General features: G+C 33.4%; 1 protein-coding gene across 2 annotated transcripts in view; it reads left to right on the plus strand.

The window, feature by feature from the left end:
* The first annotated feature begins 7,510 nt into the window (after window positions 1–7,510).
* The window catches only part of Mthl1 (methuselah-like 1), a 133,158-nt gene continuing 127,155 nt past the window's right edge, over window positions 7,511–13,513 (plus strand). The window contains exons 1-3 of one of the 2 annotated variants that reach the window (XM_070297745.1): window positions 7,511–8,345; window positions 9,444–9,734; window positions 13,156–13,391. In XM_070297745.1, coding sequence (XP_070153846.1) covers window positions 7,780–8,345; window positions 9,444–9,734; window positions 13,156–13,391 — 1,093 coding nt within the window. In that variant the 5' untranslated portion in view covers window positions 7,511–7,779. The remainder of the gene's footprint in view (window positions 8,346–9,443; window positions 9,735–13,155; window positions 13,392–13,513) is intronic. The other variant, XM_070297755.1, reaches the window with a different exon arrangement.

Genomic DNA, 13,513 nt, shown 5'->3' on the forward strand with positions numbered 1-13,513 from the left:
GTAAATAAATATACATCGCAAATAAATGCAAAACCATCGATTTTAAAAGAATAGCAACCTTGAAATTATAGTTTAAAATTTTTAAACTAATTTATACCAAGCATTGTGCAAAATTTTTAATATATTTGGAAATATGCATCGCGCTAAACACTGATTTTTTTACGGTTTTTTTTTTCTAAAAACGCGCACATTTTTAAAATTTGTAATCAGAAAATAATAAATAAAAAACGCACTTTGTAATAAAATCTTTTATAAAACCTTTATGTTTGAAGAGAAATAACCTTGGAGATCAGTTTGTATTATGCGAAAATATATTGTATTTGCATAGAGAAAACTTAGCTTCCAAATTAATTCCAAAATCCGACACGCAATCCCTTCTTTTTTTCTTTCACTTGACAAAAAAATAATGATTTTTCACGAGAAAATAGGAATTTCTCGTTCATTCTACCACATGAATCTTTTTCTTTTTATAGTTTATCGATGTTTTACGAGCATACGACTTTCAATCAACTAAAAATTTAATCGATTAATTGACGGCTTTATATCTATAATTATTATAGAAATATATATTATATATATAATATAATAACATAGATTCTCAATATTTTGTCGTAAATATTTTGACTCGCGTCTCCGGATAAGATATCGATCATTTTTCTTTTGTAACCTTGAGGCTATTTCGTAAAAATAAATAAATATTATATCAACATTAAAGCTTATTGTTGATCACGCAGTATTTATTGTAACACAAATAGTGCCATTACCTTGGATAGAGGTAGAGTGAAAATAAAAATCTCAACTTTCAACATTTTTAATCCAATAAAATACTGTAAAAAGGTGAAGAAAGGTTTAATATCATTGGCAATATGGTGCGTATTTTTATGTATACGTTATATAAATAATAAACGATACAATAAAAATTGTTCTATAAAATTTACGAAAAAGGGAGCATTATTAATCATCTACCGTCTATAATTTTAGGATACTTTTAACATAAATGATACATTTTGTATAAGAGACAATATTTTAATAGGAACACACACTTTGGGTCTGAACCATACAGAAAATTGTATAAATATTGGAGATCTAATTTTAAAATCCTTTATGTCTAACCCGAATTTCATTGGCCAGGTAACACGTTTTAGTAACAAAACTTGTTCGCTTCTTATAAATGTATACACAATACAGATATTTAATAATATCAATTAATTAACAATGTAAAATTATGTAAATTCATTAGACAAAAGATGTAATATTATTAAGTAACAAAGTAACAAAGTATATTGTCTCACAGGTGGATGCAGCAACGGGAGAAGAAAATACATTCCAACACATGAGAGAGAAGAGTGTCAAATGTGCATTATGGATGCAAATGTCGGGTATTCAACCCAATGATGTAGTAATGATATGCACAAATAATCAATTAAATGCTTATATACCGTTTCTGGCGACTTTATACATCGGTGCTGTTGTCAGTCCATTGGATGAGTTTTTCATCGAAGGTATATTATTCTTCTCCACTTAATTTTCACACTATTTATTTTTATAATCAATTATTTATTAATAATTTAATTTAATTTTTCATTCATAGACAATTTAGATTACTTTTCGGAACAAGTTAAGCCGTCTATGCTTTTCATCGATGAAATATATTATACGACAGCTCTCTACTCTATGAATCAATTAAAAATTCTCAAAGGCATACCTATCCCAAAAATCATAGTTTTTTCTAATAAAAATAAAGATTCATTAACTAGAAATAAAAATTTACTAACTCTGGAAGCAATTCTCAATGACAACTATGATCTGATCAGCATTGAACTTTTTTCCTGTGCTAAAGTAATAAATATGAAGTCAATTGCGATGAGATTGTTTACTTCAGGCACAACCGCTTTTCCTGTACATGTACAAATTCCTCATTTAGCTTTTATAGCTCCATCGGATCAGCACGCACCCAATATGTTTCAAAATGATATCGCTCTGTTGTTCGAATCCTTATGTTTTATCAATGGCATATTCATAACTATTCAAGCTATTCTTCTGCATGTAAAAGTAATCAGGGTTAAATCGCACTTCGATGCAGAATTAGCGTGTAAAATAATAGAGAAATACAGGGTATTGTATAGACATTTAAATTTTTCCTTAAATATGTAGAGAATATGAAATATTTACATAAAATATAAAATATGAAATATTTATTTATCTTAGGTGACGTGGGTTTTTCTTGAAACTAGTATGTGCGGCCAATTAATTAAATCTTGCCAGCTTGAAAGATATGATATCTCCTCTTTAAAGAAAATTATATTCAGCGGTTCAACTACCAGTTCATTAAAAATTCATATTGTTCTCGAAAAGTTGCTACCTAATGTTTCTATCCTTCAAGCATACGGTATGTGCATACACTTGTTACAATTATAATCAAAGGTTGATATATATAATATTTAATAGCGATATAATATTTAACATTAATAAATCTTATATTATTTCAGGTCTGACTGAAACAGGCATCATCGCTTATCAGCGACATTCAGGGAAAATCGGATCCAATGGTTATGTGAGTGCGAATGTTCAATTAAAGGTAGTTTCTTTAGATCCTGTAGATCAAGGGAAGTTATTAGGTCCAAATAAGTCTGGTGAGATTTATTGCTTTTCTCCCTATATGATGATAGGATATGAGGCCCAAGAAATTCACGGTTTTAGTTAGTTACATTTTCTTTTAATTAATAATCTATAATTATGATTCTATATATGATCTACATTCTTATATAATCTACACGCTTTAGATTATTAATGAAAAAAATACATTGTGTATATGAAGTTTATATTGATACATACAGAGAAACTATGCATTTCAGACTGGTTCGGAACGGGAGATTTGGGTTATTACGATGAAGATGGCAATATATTTATCATCGATAGAATCAATCAACTTTTTGAAGTCAACAATCATATAATTTCACCAACTGCAATTGAAAATGTGTTACAAATGCATTGGGCGGTGTTTGAAGCAGTTGTAACCTCTATACCAAGTCCTAATAAGGATAAATACGCAATAGCGTTTGTTACGAAGATGCCTGGATTAGAGGTTTAAATAATTCGCTTCTTATAAAGTTAAATAAAATTATTTGTATAAAAAAAATTCAAGTTATTATCTTGTAGGTGACAGAAACAGAACTGCAACAATTGGTGAAAGAAAGTTTGAGTTCCAACAATCAGCTTCAGCATGTGACATTTCTTTGGCGTTTGCCGCGCTTTTCTAATGGAAGAATCAATCGCAAGTTACTTTATAATATGGCGCGTTCTCATTTGTTCTGGTAAAAATATACAATTTCTGATTAATCTGTCAGCAGAGCATTACAACATATTAAGGTCTGTGGTAGCAAAAAAATAGTCGGAAATATAAATACGAAATAATAAAATAAGCATGTTCGAATTTCATGATTTGAATATATGAGCCAAGATACTAAATTATACGATAATTTAATATTTTAATAAAAACTTTTTAATAAAAAATGTGATGCATATGTACTAAATTTTATAATTAGACTAAAATATTTTTTATTAGAAGTGAAAAATTTAATGTTTTATATAATGTTGTATAACTAAGCCGAAGCAAATTTGACTGCAGTCTTAAAGCGATTTGGAATAAGAAAATTATACGTAAAATAGAATATTGGTAAATTTCATATCATATTTCAATACAAACAATTATGTATTTTTATATGTGCAGTTGCAATATACAGTAAATTTTGTTTACTAGAACTTTATGATTTCTTATATATATTTCTTTAGTCAATCTGTATTTATCTTACATTTTGTTTCTTAATTTCAAAGTTATAGCTCAATTGCGTGGGACTTGCTGTACATTTAGAAAATAGATTTGTACCACAAGCATAGTTCATCAATAAAACGTTCTACATAAAAATGTGTAAAATAATACACAAACATATCAAGGAAAATTGAATTTTATCGCACATCGTATATAAGTATTAAATAATGGATATTCTCTCATTTATGTCACATCTAACTGACTATATGAAATATATATCGCGTTTCATTATATTTTATAATCCGAACCGTCGTGGATTATATCGTCGAACCATCGTAATTGCAATGTAATGTCGCGATAACGTTAATATTCAATTACTCCGCGAAAAGATAACCACAGGATAAAATATCCTCCGCAGGGTATTATCGTATCACATTGTTTACAGCACGCGCCTTGCATTATTTTATCGCGTCGCTGTTACATAACGGTCTCTCATTAGCGAAGCGAAATTACTCGGATTCGATTATCTTCTGCAACGCGGTGGCGGAAGTGCGCGATACAACGTCATCGATAACTCTTTATTTTATAGATACACGCCATGTTTTACTCGATTGCTTTTAACGATTGTTGATCAATCGACCGAACGATTTCGCAGTTTCGGCTGCCGGAATCGCAACCGAGCAACTGTATCAAACTGTCTGGCCGCCGCCACCTCTACCCTCCTCGTTCGCCGGGCGGTCGACCGGTCTGCGTAGACAAGGGGATAGATAAAATCGGTATTACGTTTAGGGACACGCACGTGCAAACCTATTAACGAACGCACGCTCACGCATCCGAGCGCTCGCGCGAACATTGCTATAACTCACACACAGAACACGTATACAGAACACCAACAATCGCTATGATTTACGTGATGCCATGCTGTTACATCCCCCTTTCCTCCGTTTTGCCGACACTTAAATTTCGTGCCATTCTATTAACCTCTGCACATCCCTGTACGTTGCTATGAAATTTTGGAAAATGACTCGATATACATATTTTCCGTTACGGAAACATTCACATTTGATGATCTGTAATCTCTGATTCAGTAGCTTATAATATAACATTGGTTTAATAGAATTTTATATTATCATTGTGTTTTGATAGTTATAAAATATTTTATGTCGAAAAATCCTCTCTCTCTCTCTCTCTCTCTCTCTCTCTCTCTCTCTCAATTTTTTTACATTTTATTTGATAAAATCATTTTAATACAATATTTATGAAAACATGAGAGGCAAGAAATATTTTCAGTCTTTCTCATATTATATGCCAATAAAATTTGCGCCTATAAAAACTTTAATTAATAAATCGTTTTTTACGTATATTGATTTTTTACTATGGCCTCAAATATCAAATAAAATCCAGTATTAATTCAATTTTTACAAAGTCTCTTTTTTAACAAATTTCAACAAAAAGTTTATACATTTTTTGATTGTATAAAATCAATAAATAATATATTTTTAAATAGCTGTTATGGATCAAGTAAATCTAAAATAAATTTAAAACAATTAGTCATTAAATTTTAAATCTAAGTCCTAAAAATTGTATAAGATATTTTTACTACATTGCTTTTTTATTATATTCTTATTATTATCAAAATCAAATATTCCGTGTTTAATAACAATATGAAAAATTATCAAAATGTATGCCATTTAATAGCGTTGCAATTTTAAATATACTCTAATTGTGGTAAAAATCGATAGAGTTCTTGTATTCTCGCAAGTTTCAATGAAAGTATCGAACTAATATAGAACAAGAAAAAATTCACCTGAGCAGTACGCTTTTTAACGAGCGTTTCAATTAAGCGATATACGGACGTTAACGATATTTTAATTGATAAAATTTTGCAAACGCTGGTAGATCGCCGTAGCGAGAGAACATAAATTTTCAATTCTCGTTGTCGCAAGATGGCGAAAAAGTTTAATTGCCGGCGTCTCGCCAAAGTTATTCGTGCGAAACTTTTTAAAGTATTTCCGGTCGACTTAGACGACCGTTTTGTCAGCTCTCGCGAGAAAAATTGAATGGAAAACTGCGACTTTGCGAGAAAATATTGACGAAGCGAAAGGAGAATTGTTTTAAAAACATTTTGTAACAATTTTGTTACAATGCTACAATTTTACATATTTCTATTATGTATATATATATATATATATATATATATATATATATATATATATATATATATATATCGTACATTTATATTTCGTCTACATTTATATTTTTTCCTCATCTAACACGATTATAAATTACACTCAACGAACGGTAGATAAACGATGGACTTTCCACACACAAGAAGATGCTACATCAAGCTCATTCTCTCGTATCTCGCGCGTTTTATAGAGTTGATTATCATCACTGGATCTTGACGTGACTGAGAAGTTTTTTTGCTCGCTTTGCCTTTTCGTTTTACCGAAGAAACAAGTCGTGTGTCAGATGAACCAATTCAGGAAGCTTCATCGCGAATACCCAGTCTATCGGGCGAGAGAACGTCCCGATATTGAATCGTCCGTTATACGGAATGATGTTTACCCTACCAAGATACCGGCGCATACAAGCGAGAATATGGCTGTATATTTTCCCAAAGATTTCCCACCCAGAGAGACGCTTCTTAAAAATATCTTGCAGGATTTGCGCTTAGTCATGCAGCATAGTGCATATTTCAGATCGCATCAATTCGTTCTCTCTCCCTTTCTTTCTCACTGTCTTTATATATTTACCGTCGATATTTTTTCGATATTTGTCGCGAGAAACTTCCATATAGATTGTAAAGATTTCTTTTGATTTTCTGGATATATGAAAAACAATATTTGCGCGTTTATTCGTGACATTACATTCGATAAAATTGTTGGTACGCAAAAACGAGCATTAGGAAAAATAAACAACTTGCAAATTACGAATTATTTGTTGTAAAACCTTAGATGAAATATGTAGAAATATTCAAGTCTATAAATAGTGCCTTCATATTTTAATTTTCCATTTATTTACATGATTTGCTTTAAACACATATATTGTTATTGTTTGTATTTTTTTATTTTACTTTCTATTTCTATAATTTAAAAATATTTAAATTTTTTGCATTTGTATTTACCATTGAATTTATTATTGCTAGTATGTTATTAAACTTTTGGAACAGTAAAAACATTCATGTACGCGTATATACTCAAAATATTTGGTAAATTAAAAGTGTTCTTTACAACGGAAGAAATATCTCTACCAATGAAAAAGCCTAGTTTCTTTTATCAAAATCGACAAAGATATCAAATAGATACATAAACAGAATATATTTTTTTCCCAAGATTTAAAAGAAATTTTGACAAAATTAATGGAGAGATCAATGTTGCATCGAATCTCCGATTCGTATAGTATTTGATTATAAGTCAGTAGTACAATTAATCGTTATAAATAGGATAACATTACGCACGGTGCCGTTGCATTTCCGGCTATAGCGTAGTATTGGGACGAAGGCACGTGGTCGCGAATTCACCCTCTCGTTGGTACAACGCGCCCACCACCGAAGTTCGCCGCGGAATAAAGAAAGAAATGCGCGCGGTGGTTGAATAAGGTCGTACGAGAGTGACCGAGGGTGGGGAGAGTCAGAGAGTGGCGCGCAGCTGCGCGCGCATCCGAGTCACGCTGCCACCGGCGCGCCGCGTGGTCCCGTGGTCGGACAATTCAGTAACGCCGAATCCTCCAAGCGGGGAGGTTACGTTCGACGAGCGTCCAATGGACACAATACTTTTCTTTGTTGTACGATTAAATATTCTCCAGATTTCGACTGCCTCGATACTTATATTCGCGTTCGCGAGGTAATATGATAGTCGACTAGAAGATACTATATATAGTATATCGAGTCCGAGATCGTTTGCAAAAAGCCAGCGTGACTCACGCGGTGAACTTTGAATTTTTGTTGGACACTAAAGTGGACCGAGTGACTGACCGGTGTGAAGTGTCTCTCGAAGAAGGGGCAACGCATGAGAGTAAAATCGCGAGGCTCGCAAATTGCCGAAATCATGAGAGCGTTTCTTCGTTGCGTCGCATTCGTCGTGACGATCGCGGCGGCCGTCGTGTCAGAGCCCAACGACCTGACAAAATCGCAGGTGACGATCCTCAAATGCTGTCGATACGGCGAGGAATTGCGACAATCGAGCGGCGATTTGAACGACGACGAATTGCCACGCTGCGAGCCTACATTGAACGAGTGGAGGCCGTTGATTTACTCGCCGATGCGGCAAACTTTCGTCTCGAAAGTGCCCTCTGAGTGGCACGTCCTCGACGGCCGAAAACCGGAATGCGACGATAGCTCGGAGTTGATCCACGTGCCCTACCGGAAAACCAACCCGTTCATCCTGCTCGACGACGGCAATGTGATACTCGAGACAGGCAACAGCAACAGCTTCCCCGCCAGCCACTATTGCGCCGATTCGAACGCGTTGCTTGTGTGCATGCAAAGAAAAACAACGGGCAATCATGCCGCCGCGACGATGAGGCCACGGGTACGACGATGCTGCGGCGAGAACGCCACATTTCACGAACACAAGTGAGTCTCGCATAGTTTTGTCATTTTCCTCACAGTCGACGATGTCAAACGAAACGAATATCTTAGATTAAGTTAGGTTAGGTTGGACTGAGATACAAATCTGAGATTCGTGTCAGTGAACAAGATCGTTTGAAATTGCCTTTAGTTAAGCGGGATGTTTCTTTTTCTTTTTTTCTTTTTTTTTTTTAACACAAACAAGTTTCTTGGAACAAATATATAATATTGCGATCATGCTTATTTATAATCGAAAATAATTTATTGCTAGTAGCTTTTAATATAAAATAATTATTATCTTCGAATATTATGGAACAAATGGGCACAAGATTTTATCTCATTTTTCGTTCATTTCTTTGGTAAAATGTTAGTAAGTCTTGGATTCTTAACCGTTTCGTAGTAACATGTTTATTTACCTCTCGGATACCTCTCTTAAATGCGTTGGATACACGCAGCGTGACCTTGACGTTTATGAAACACGCAAAAGTTTCTGATTTCACTCGAGATTGTTGATGTGTGCGCAAACCGTCTCTCTAATAAATTCAAATGTAACTTAACACACATGTGAATCATTAATATATTATATAAATTCATCATTAAATATTATATGTGACACATTACATATTAATCATTTAATAATCGCGTCATTTTTATATAATAATATACATATCTCGAATATTAACAATATTAGAATATTAACAATATTCGACTGATGATATCAAAATAGAAAAAAATTTATAGAAAGATCTTTATTTGATTTTTTGAGATTATATTTAAATAATCTAAGGAATAACTTTTCTGTAGCATTTTTTAATTATCATCATTAATTATCGAATGCCACATTTTGATCTACATATATATATATATATATATATATATATATATATATATATATATATATATATATATATAAAACTGCGAAGAATATAATATATATATATATATATATATATACTATTTAGAAAACGGAAAGAGAAGTTAAAATTATTTGTTATTAATTATTTTTCATTGTCAGTTATTTCTATATTCTCTCTTTTTTTTTTTTTTTTTTTTTTTTTTTTTTTTTTTTTTTTTTTGACATGAGGCTTTATAAGGTACGAAAAGAACACCTTTGTATTGCAGAAATACCTGCGTTCATTTAAAAGAGACCGCGGACGCACCGCCCCTCTTGCCGAACGCGTCATCTGTTGTCGAGATCGTGGCTGGATTTCCGACCTGCCCGAAATCTGACAACTTCACGATCGTGGGAGACGCGAGGGATGCCGTATTACAGCCCGATGGCGGCCTGGAGATAAACGGCGTCGCTTTGCCCACCGGTCAGTTTTGTGTCGAGAGAATCAAGGAGCTCAACCAGATAGCCAAGGTGTTTGCCTGTCCGGAACATGCACCACAAAAGTTAGTACATTAAGATCAAGATTGTCGTGCGCGCGCGCGCGATATTTTTGTTCTTGCCGCGCCTTTTTTTCGGACGTTGTGATCTACAAATGAAGATAACGAAATCTTCTCGCTTAACGTGATAATATCGCGATGCGCGTGGTAAAAAAGCTGTTAGTGTGCTTTTAACACGTCAAAATCTTCAAACGGATGCGTGAAAGCTTTAAATAATTCAAAGATTCCTCTATCGTATTTCTCCGCTTATTCTTTGTTTATTAGACTTTTTTAGTAGATGAAAAAAAAAAATATTTTGCGTATCAAAATTCCTATGATAAAAACTCTTTTTTAAAACATATTTCTCTATTCTATATTATTGGTATTAATAGTTTTTCATGTTGTGCTATAAATTTAATATATTCCAAAAGCGTGCTGGTCTGCATAATTGACAACGCGATAATCAAGCGTAAATAACAGAAAATCGATAATCGATTCTTCAATTATGTAAAGTTAATTTTCTATTGTTCTTGTTACCTCGATCATCATTCATTCATCTCATCTGACGGAGAATAAAGTCAAATCGGTTCCGGCAGTCAAATCATCCAACTCACTTCGAAGCTCCGAGCACGATTCGATTTTTTGCCCCGCCAACAAGTATCGCTTACTCCGATTTGAATTTATCGCACGGTTTAATTGCGCGTTCGTCTATAGGTGATTGCGCTATGGATAAACGGCCCCGTTTTTACGTCACTGCCAACGATATGTCGAGAAAAAGTCGGCTTCTACACACACACACACACTTTCACTTCTCATCGTAATCCTTTCGAAGTATTTCTAGGTAACGTATGTCCGCGATCCCACGTCATCCAAGATTCCATTAAAACGTTCTCACAACTCGATATCGCGTTTCCGCGCATCAGAACGATGAGCGATGAAAATGGTGCTCAGATTGTTATGTAAGAAAAACGGCCTTGTCATACTTGTGTAAAGCTAACATTCTGTTTTTAGAATATCGATACAATCCAAAGAAATTTCCTCTCAATGAGTTTTGGAAAGAAAAAAAAAACGGAGTGAAAGTGATTCGTGAAGATGCTAAGATACTATAACACATTATGTTAAAAAAAAATTGGTAATGACTTTTTTATGTCAATCACTTTGAGTCGTAATTTTTTTATTTAATAAGATGCTATCTAGAATTTTTTTCAAAAAAGTGAAATGTGAAAATATACATTTTTATATATAAATATCGCAAAAATTAACCATATACAAATATTCCATGTTACGTGACATAAATCACATCAAGTTTACGGTATCTGTATGACGTGTGACGTAGGGTTAGAAGATCTCATTTGCCGAGACATTTCATTAAGATTAAGGACGAACCGTGATAGATTGACAGATGTCACTGATAGTAAGAGATCCGAGAGTTTCCATCCACTTTACAGAGAGACAACGTCATGTATATAATTTCGTGTATATAATACATATATAATATAGAGCAAATTCATAGGTAGAACATATCGTTACCGTAAAATATACAAATGAACATTCTCCCATGTTTATTTCCTGAATTCGAACTCTCGGTACGCGTCGACGTGACGTTTGCGAAATTGCCGGGAGAATATACGGCAGTTTGCAAAAGTTTGATCGCCGGTAGGTGTACAAAGTAACATTGGAAATACGATTAACGCGTTTGTGCAGAAGCAATTTTGTAGAAAGTTGCGTACGTACGCCTGTATTTTGTTCGTATTCTACATATTTGCGTTTGTACGAACACAAATACGGGCTGGCCGATCGTTGACATTCCATTTCCCGTGAAAAATTTACTCGCCAACGAACAACTCCATCGAACGCCAATCAATGGAACAAAACACGGGCCGGATGCTATCGGTTTTTGCATTCGCGTATAGTGGTAGTGAGTTATTGCGACTTTTCTTAAAATGAAATTCAATCAATCTTTAACGATCTGTGAACGAGAGCGTGTGTCACTCGCGTCTGGAACACGATGTAATAGAATAGATTTTGCGATAAATCATAAATAATGCATATTTTATATCTTCATAAGTTTCTTGTAAAAAAAGCATTATTGTCTCTTGCAATGCATAAATTATCGTAAATAAAACATACCTATTTTGCAAGAGAGATGTATGTATTTTTTTCAAAATTATCTCAATAAATTGAAATTTCTATAAATATAACTGGAATATAGAGTTTATAAAAATTTTAGAAATATCTGCTTCGCGACTATTCTTCACCCGATATATTAATACAACACATCGCATATTGGTGCAACTCAAAACTATCGTAAACGATTTTGAAAACGGATATTTGTCCTAAATGCAATTAAATCGAGAGATCGTTAGTCGCGATGAAAAATTGTTTCATCTGAATCTTTCAGGAATCTTAATTAAAAACGGACGTAACGATCATCGATATAACGCGGTATTATTTCCATTATATAGGACCGATCGAGTATCTGGCTCACTGCCCACAGCTGGCAGTGAGCCAATCGGACAATTGCCGATGTGACGCCGATAAAACTGCCCGAATTTAATTAATCCGCCCGACGCGAGAAATAACTAATAGCACCATAATTCGTCTTTTTCTTTCGTGGCTTTTTGCCTGCGGATGGCGAAAAATATCAACGGTATGCCGAGTTTTAAATGTATGATAATCATTCTTTTTGCGTGTGACGCTGCGCGTATAAAGAAACGGAAAATACTTATAATATAAATTATAGAAAAGAATAATTTTTTTTATGAGAAAAACATTATCACGAAAATATATCTACATTTATATAATAAGCTATTATTTTTTTTGCGCATTAATTGTTATTATTATTGCGAGATTTATTAATAAATTACATGTTGTTTGGGGATTGTCGTTAATTGTTACATAAATCTAAATTGTGTTCATTTGGGCTTTCCATTAATACATGAACGCATAATAAAACATAATATTATAGTGATTCTAATTAAATAATTTACCGTTATTTAATGCGTGTATTAATCCATATGCATAACGTATATATATATATATATAATGCTATGATAAAATGATATCGCATTACTGGGCCTTTGGTAAATAAATATCTAAAATTTAAATTAAATAGAAAGGATTATACATATATCACAAGACGGAGAAATCACACCTTTTATCAATTATATGGTATGTATGCAATTTCATGGTAATATAAAATACAATAATCAGCAAATATTTTAAAAACATGTAAAGAATAAGATGCAGAATATCTTTTACACAACTTTTATATTTGAAAGATCTCTCTTAAAGAACGTTTAGATCACGATTAGGATGCCATTTAAATTATTAGCTTTTAAATTTTTATATTCTCTTGTTACGTCGAATAGATTTAGATAAAAGCTTAGATATCAATCTTATAAAATACGCCTAAAAAGTAACGTCCTAATCCGCTCGAATTTTTCAGACCTGCAGTGCGTGCGACGGACATCAGGTTCACCCTATATCCCGTGGGCTTCATCATTAGCGCCGTCTTTCTGGCAGCCACCTTGGCAGCAGGTTGGTTGTTACCGGCCTCTCATCACGTCTTGCACTGGCGCTGCCAGACTCATCATGTCGCCTGCTTGATGATGGGTGATATTCTCATGGCCATCATTCAGCTCGCCGGGGATTCCCTTCACGGTGCAAGCTGCAAGGCGCTCGGTGAGTCTTTATTATTGCCTTGTTAATTTTTTTATCACCGTTTCTCTTACTTCTCTAAATACAGTAATTTCAGTTTTGATGCCACGAGAAAAAATGCGAACAGAAATAAATTTTGCATATCT

This window comes from Polyergus mexicanus, unplaced genomic scaffold (assembly GCF_030449975.1).
Source record: "Polyergus mexicanus isolate NDT 795.1 unplaced genomic scaffold, iyPolMexi1.0 SCAF_1, whole genome shotgun sequence".
In the NCBI taxonomy this organism is placed as follows: domain Eukaryota; kingdom Metazoa; phylum Arthropoda; class Insecta; order Hymenoptera; family Formicidae; genus Polyergus; species Polyergus mexicanus.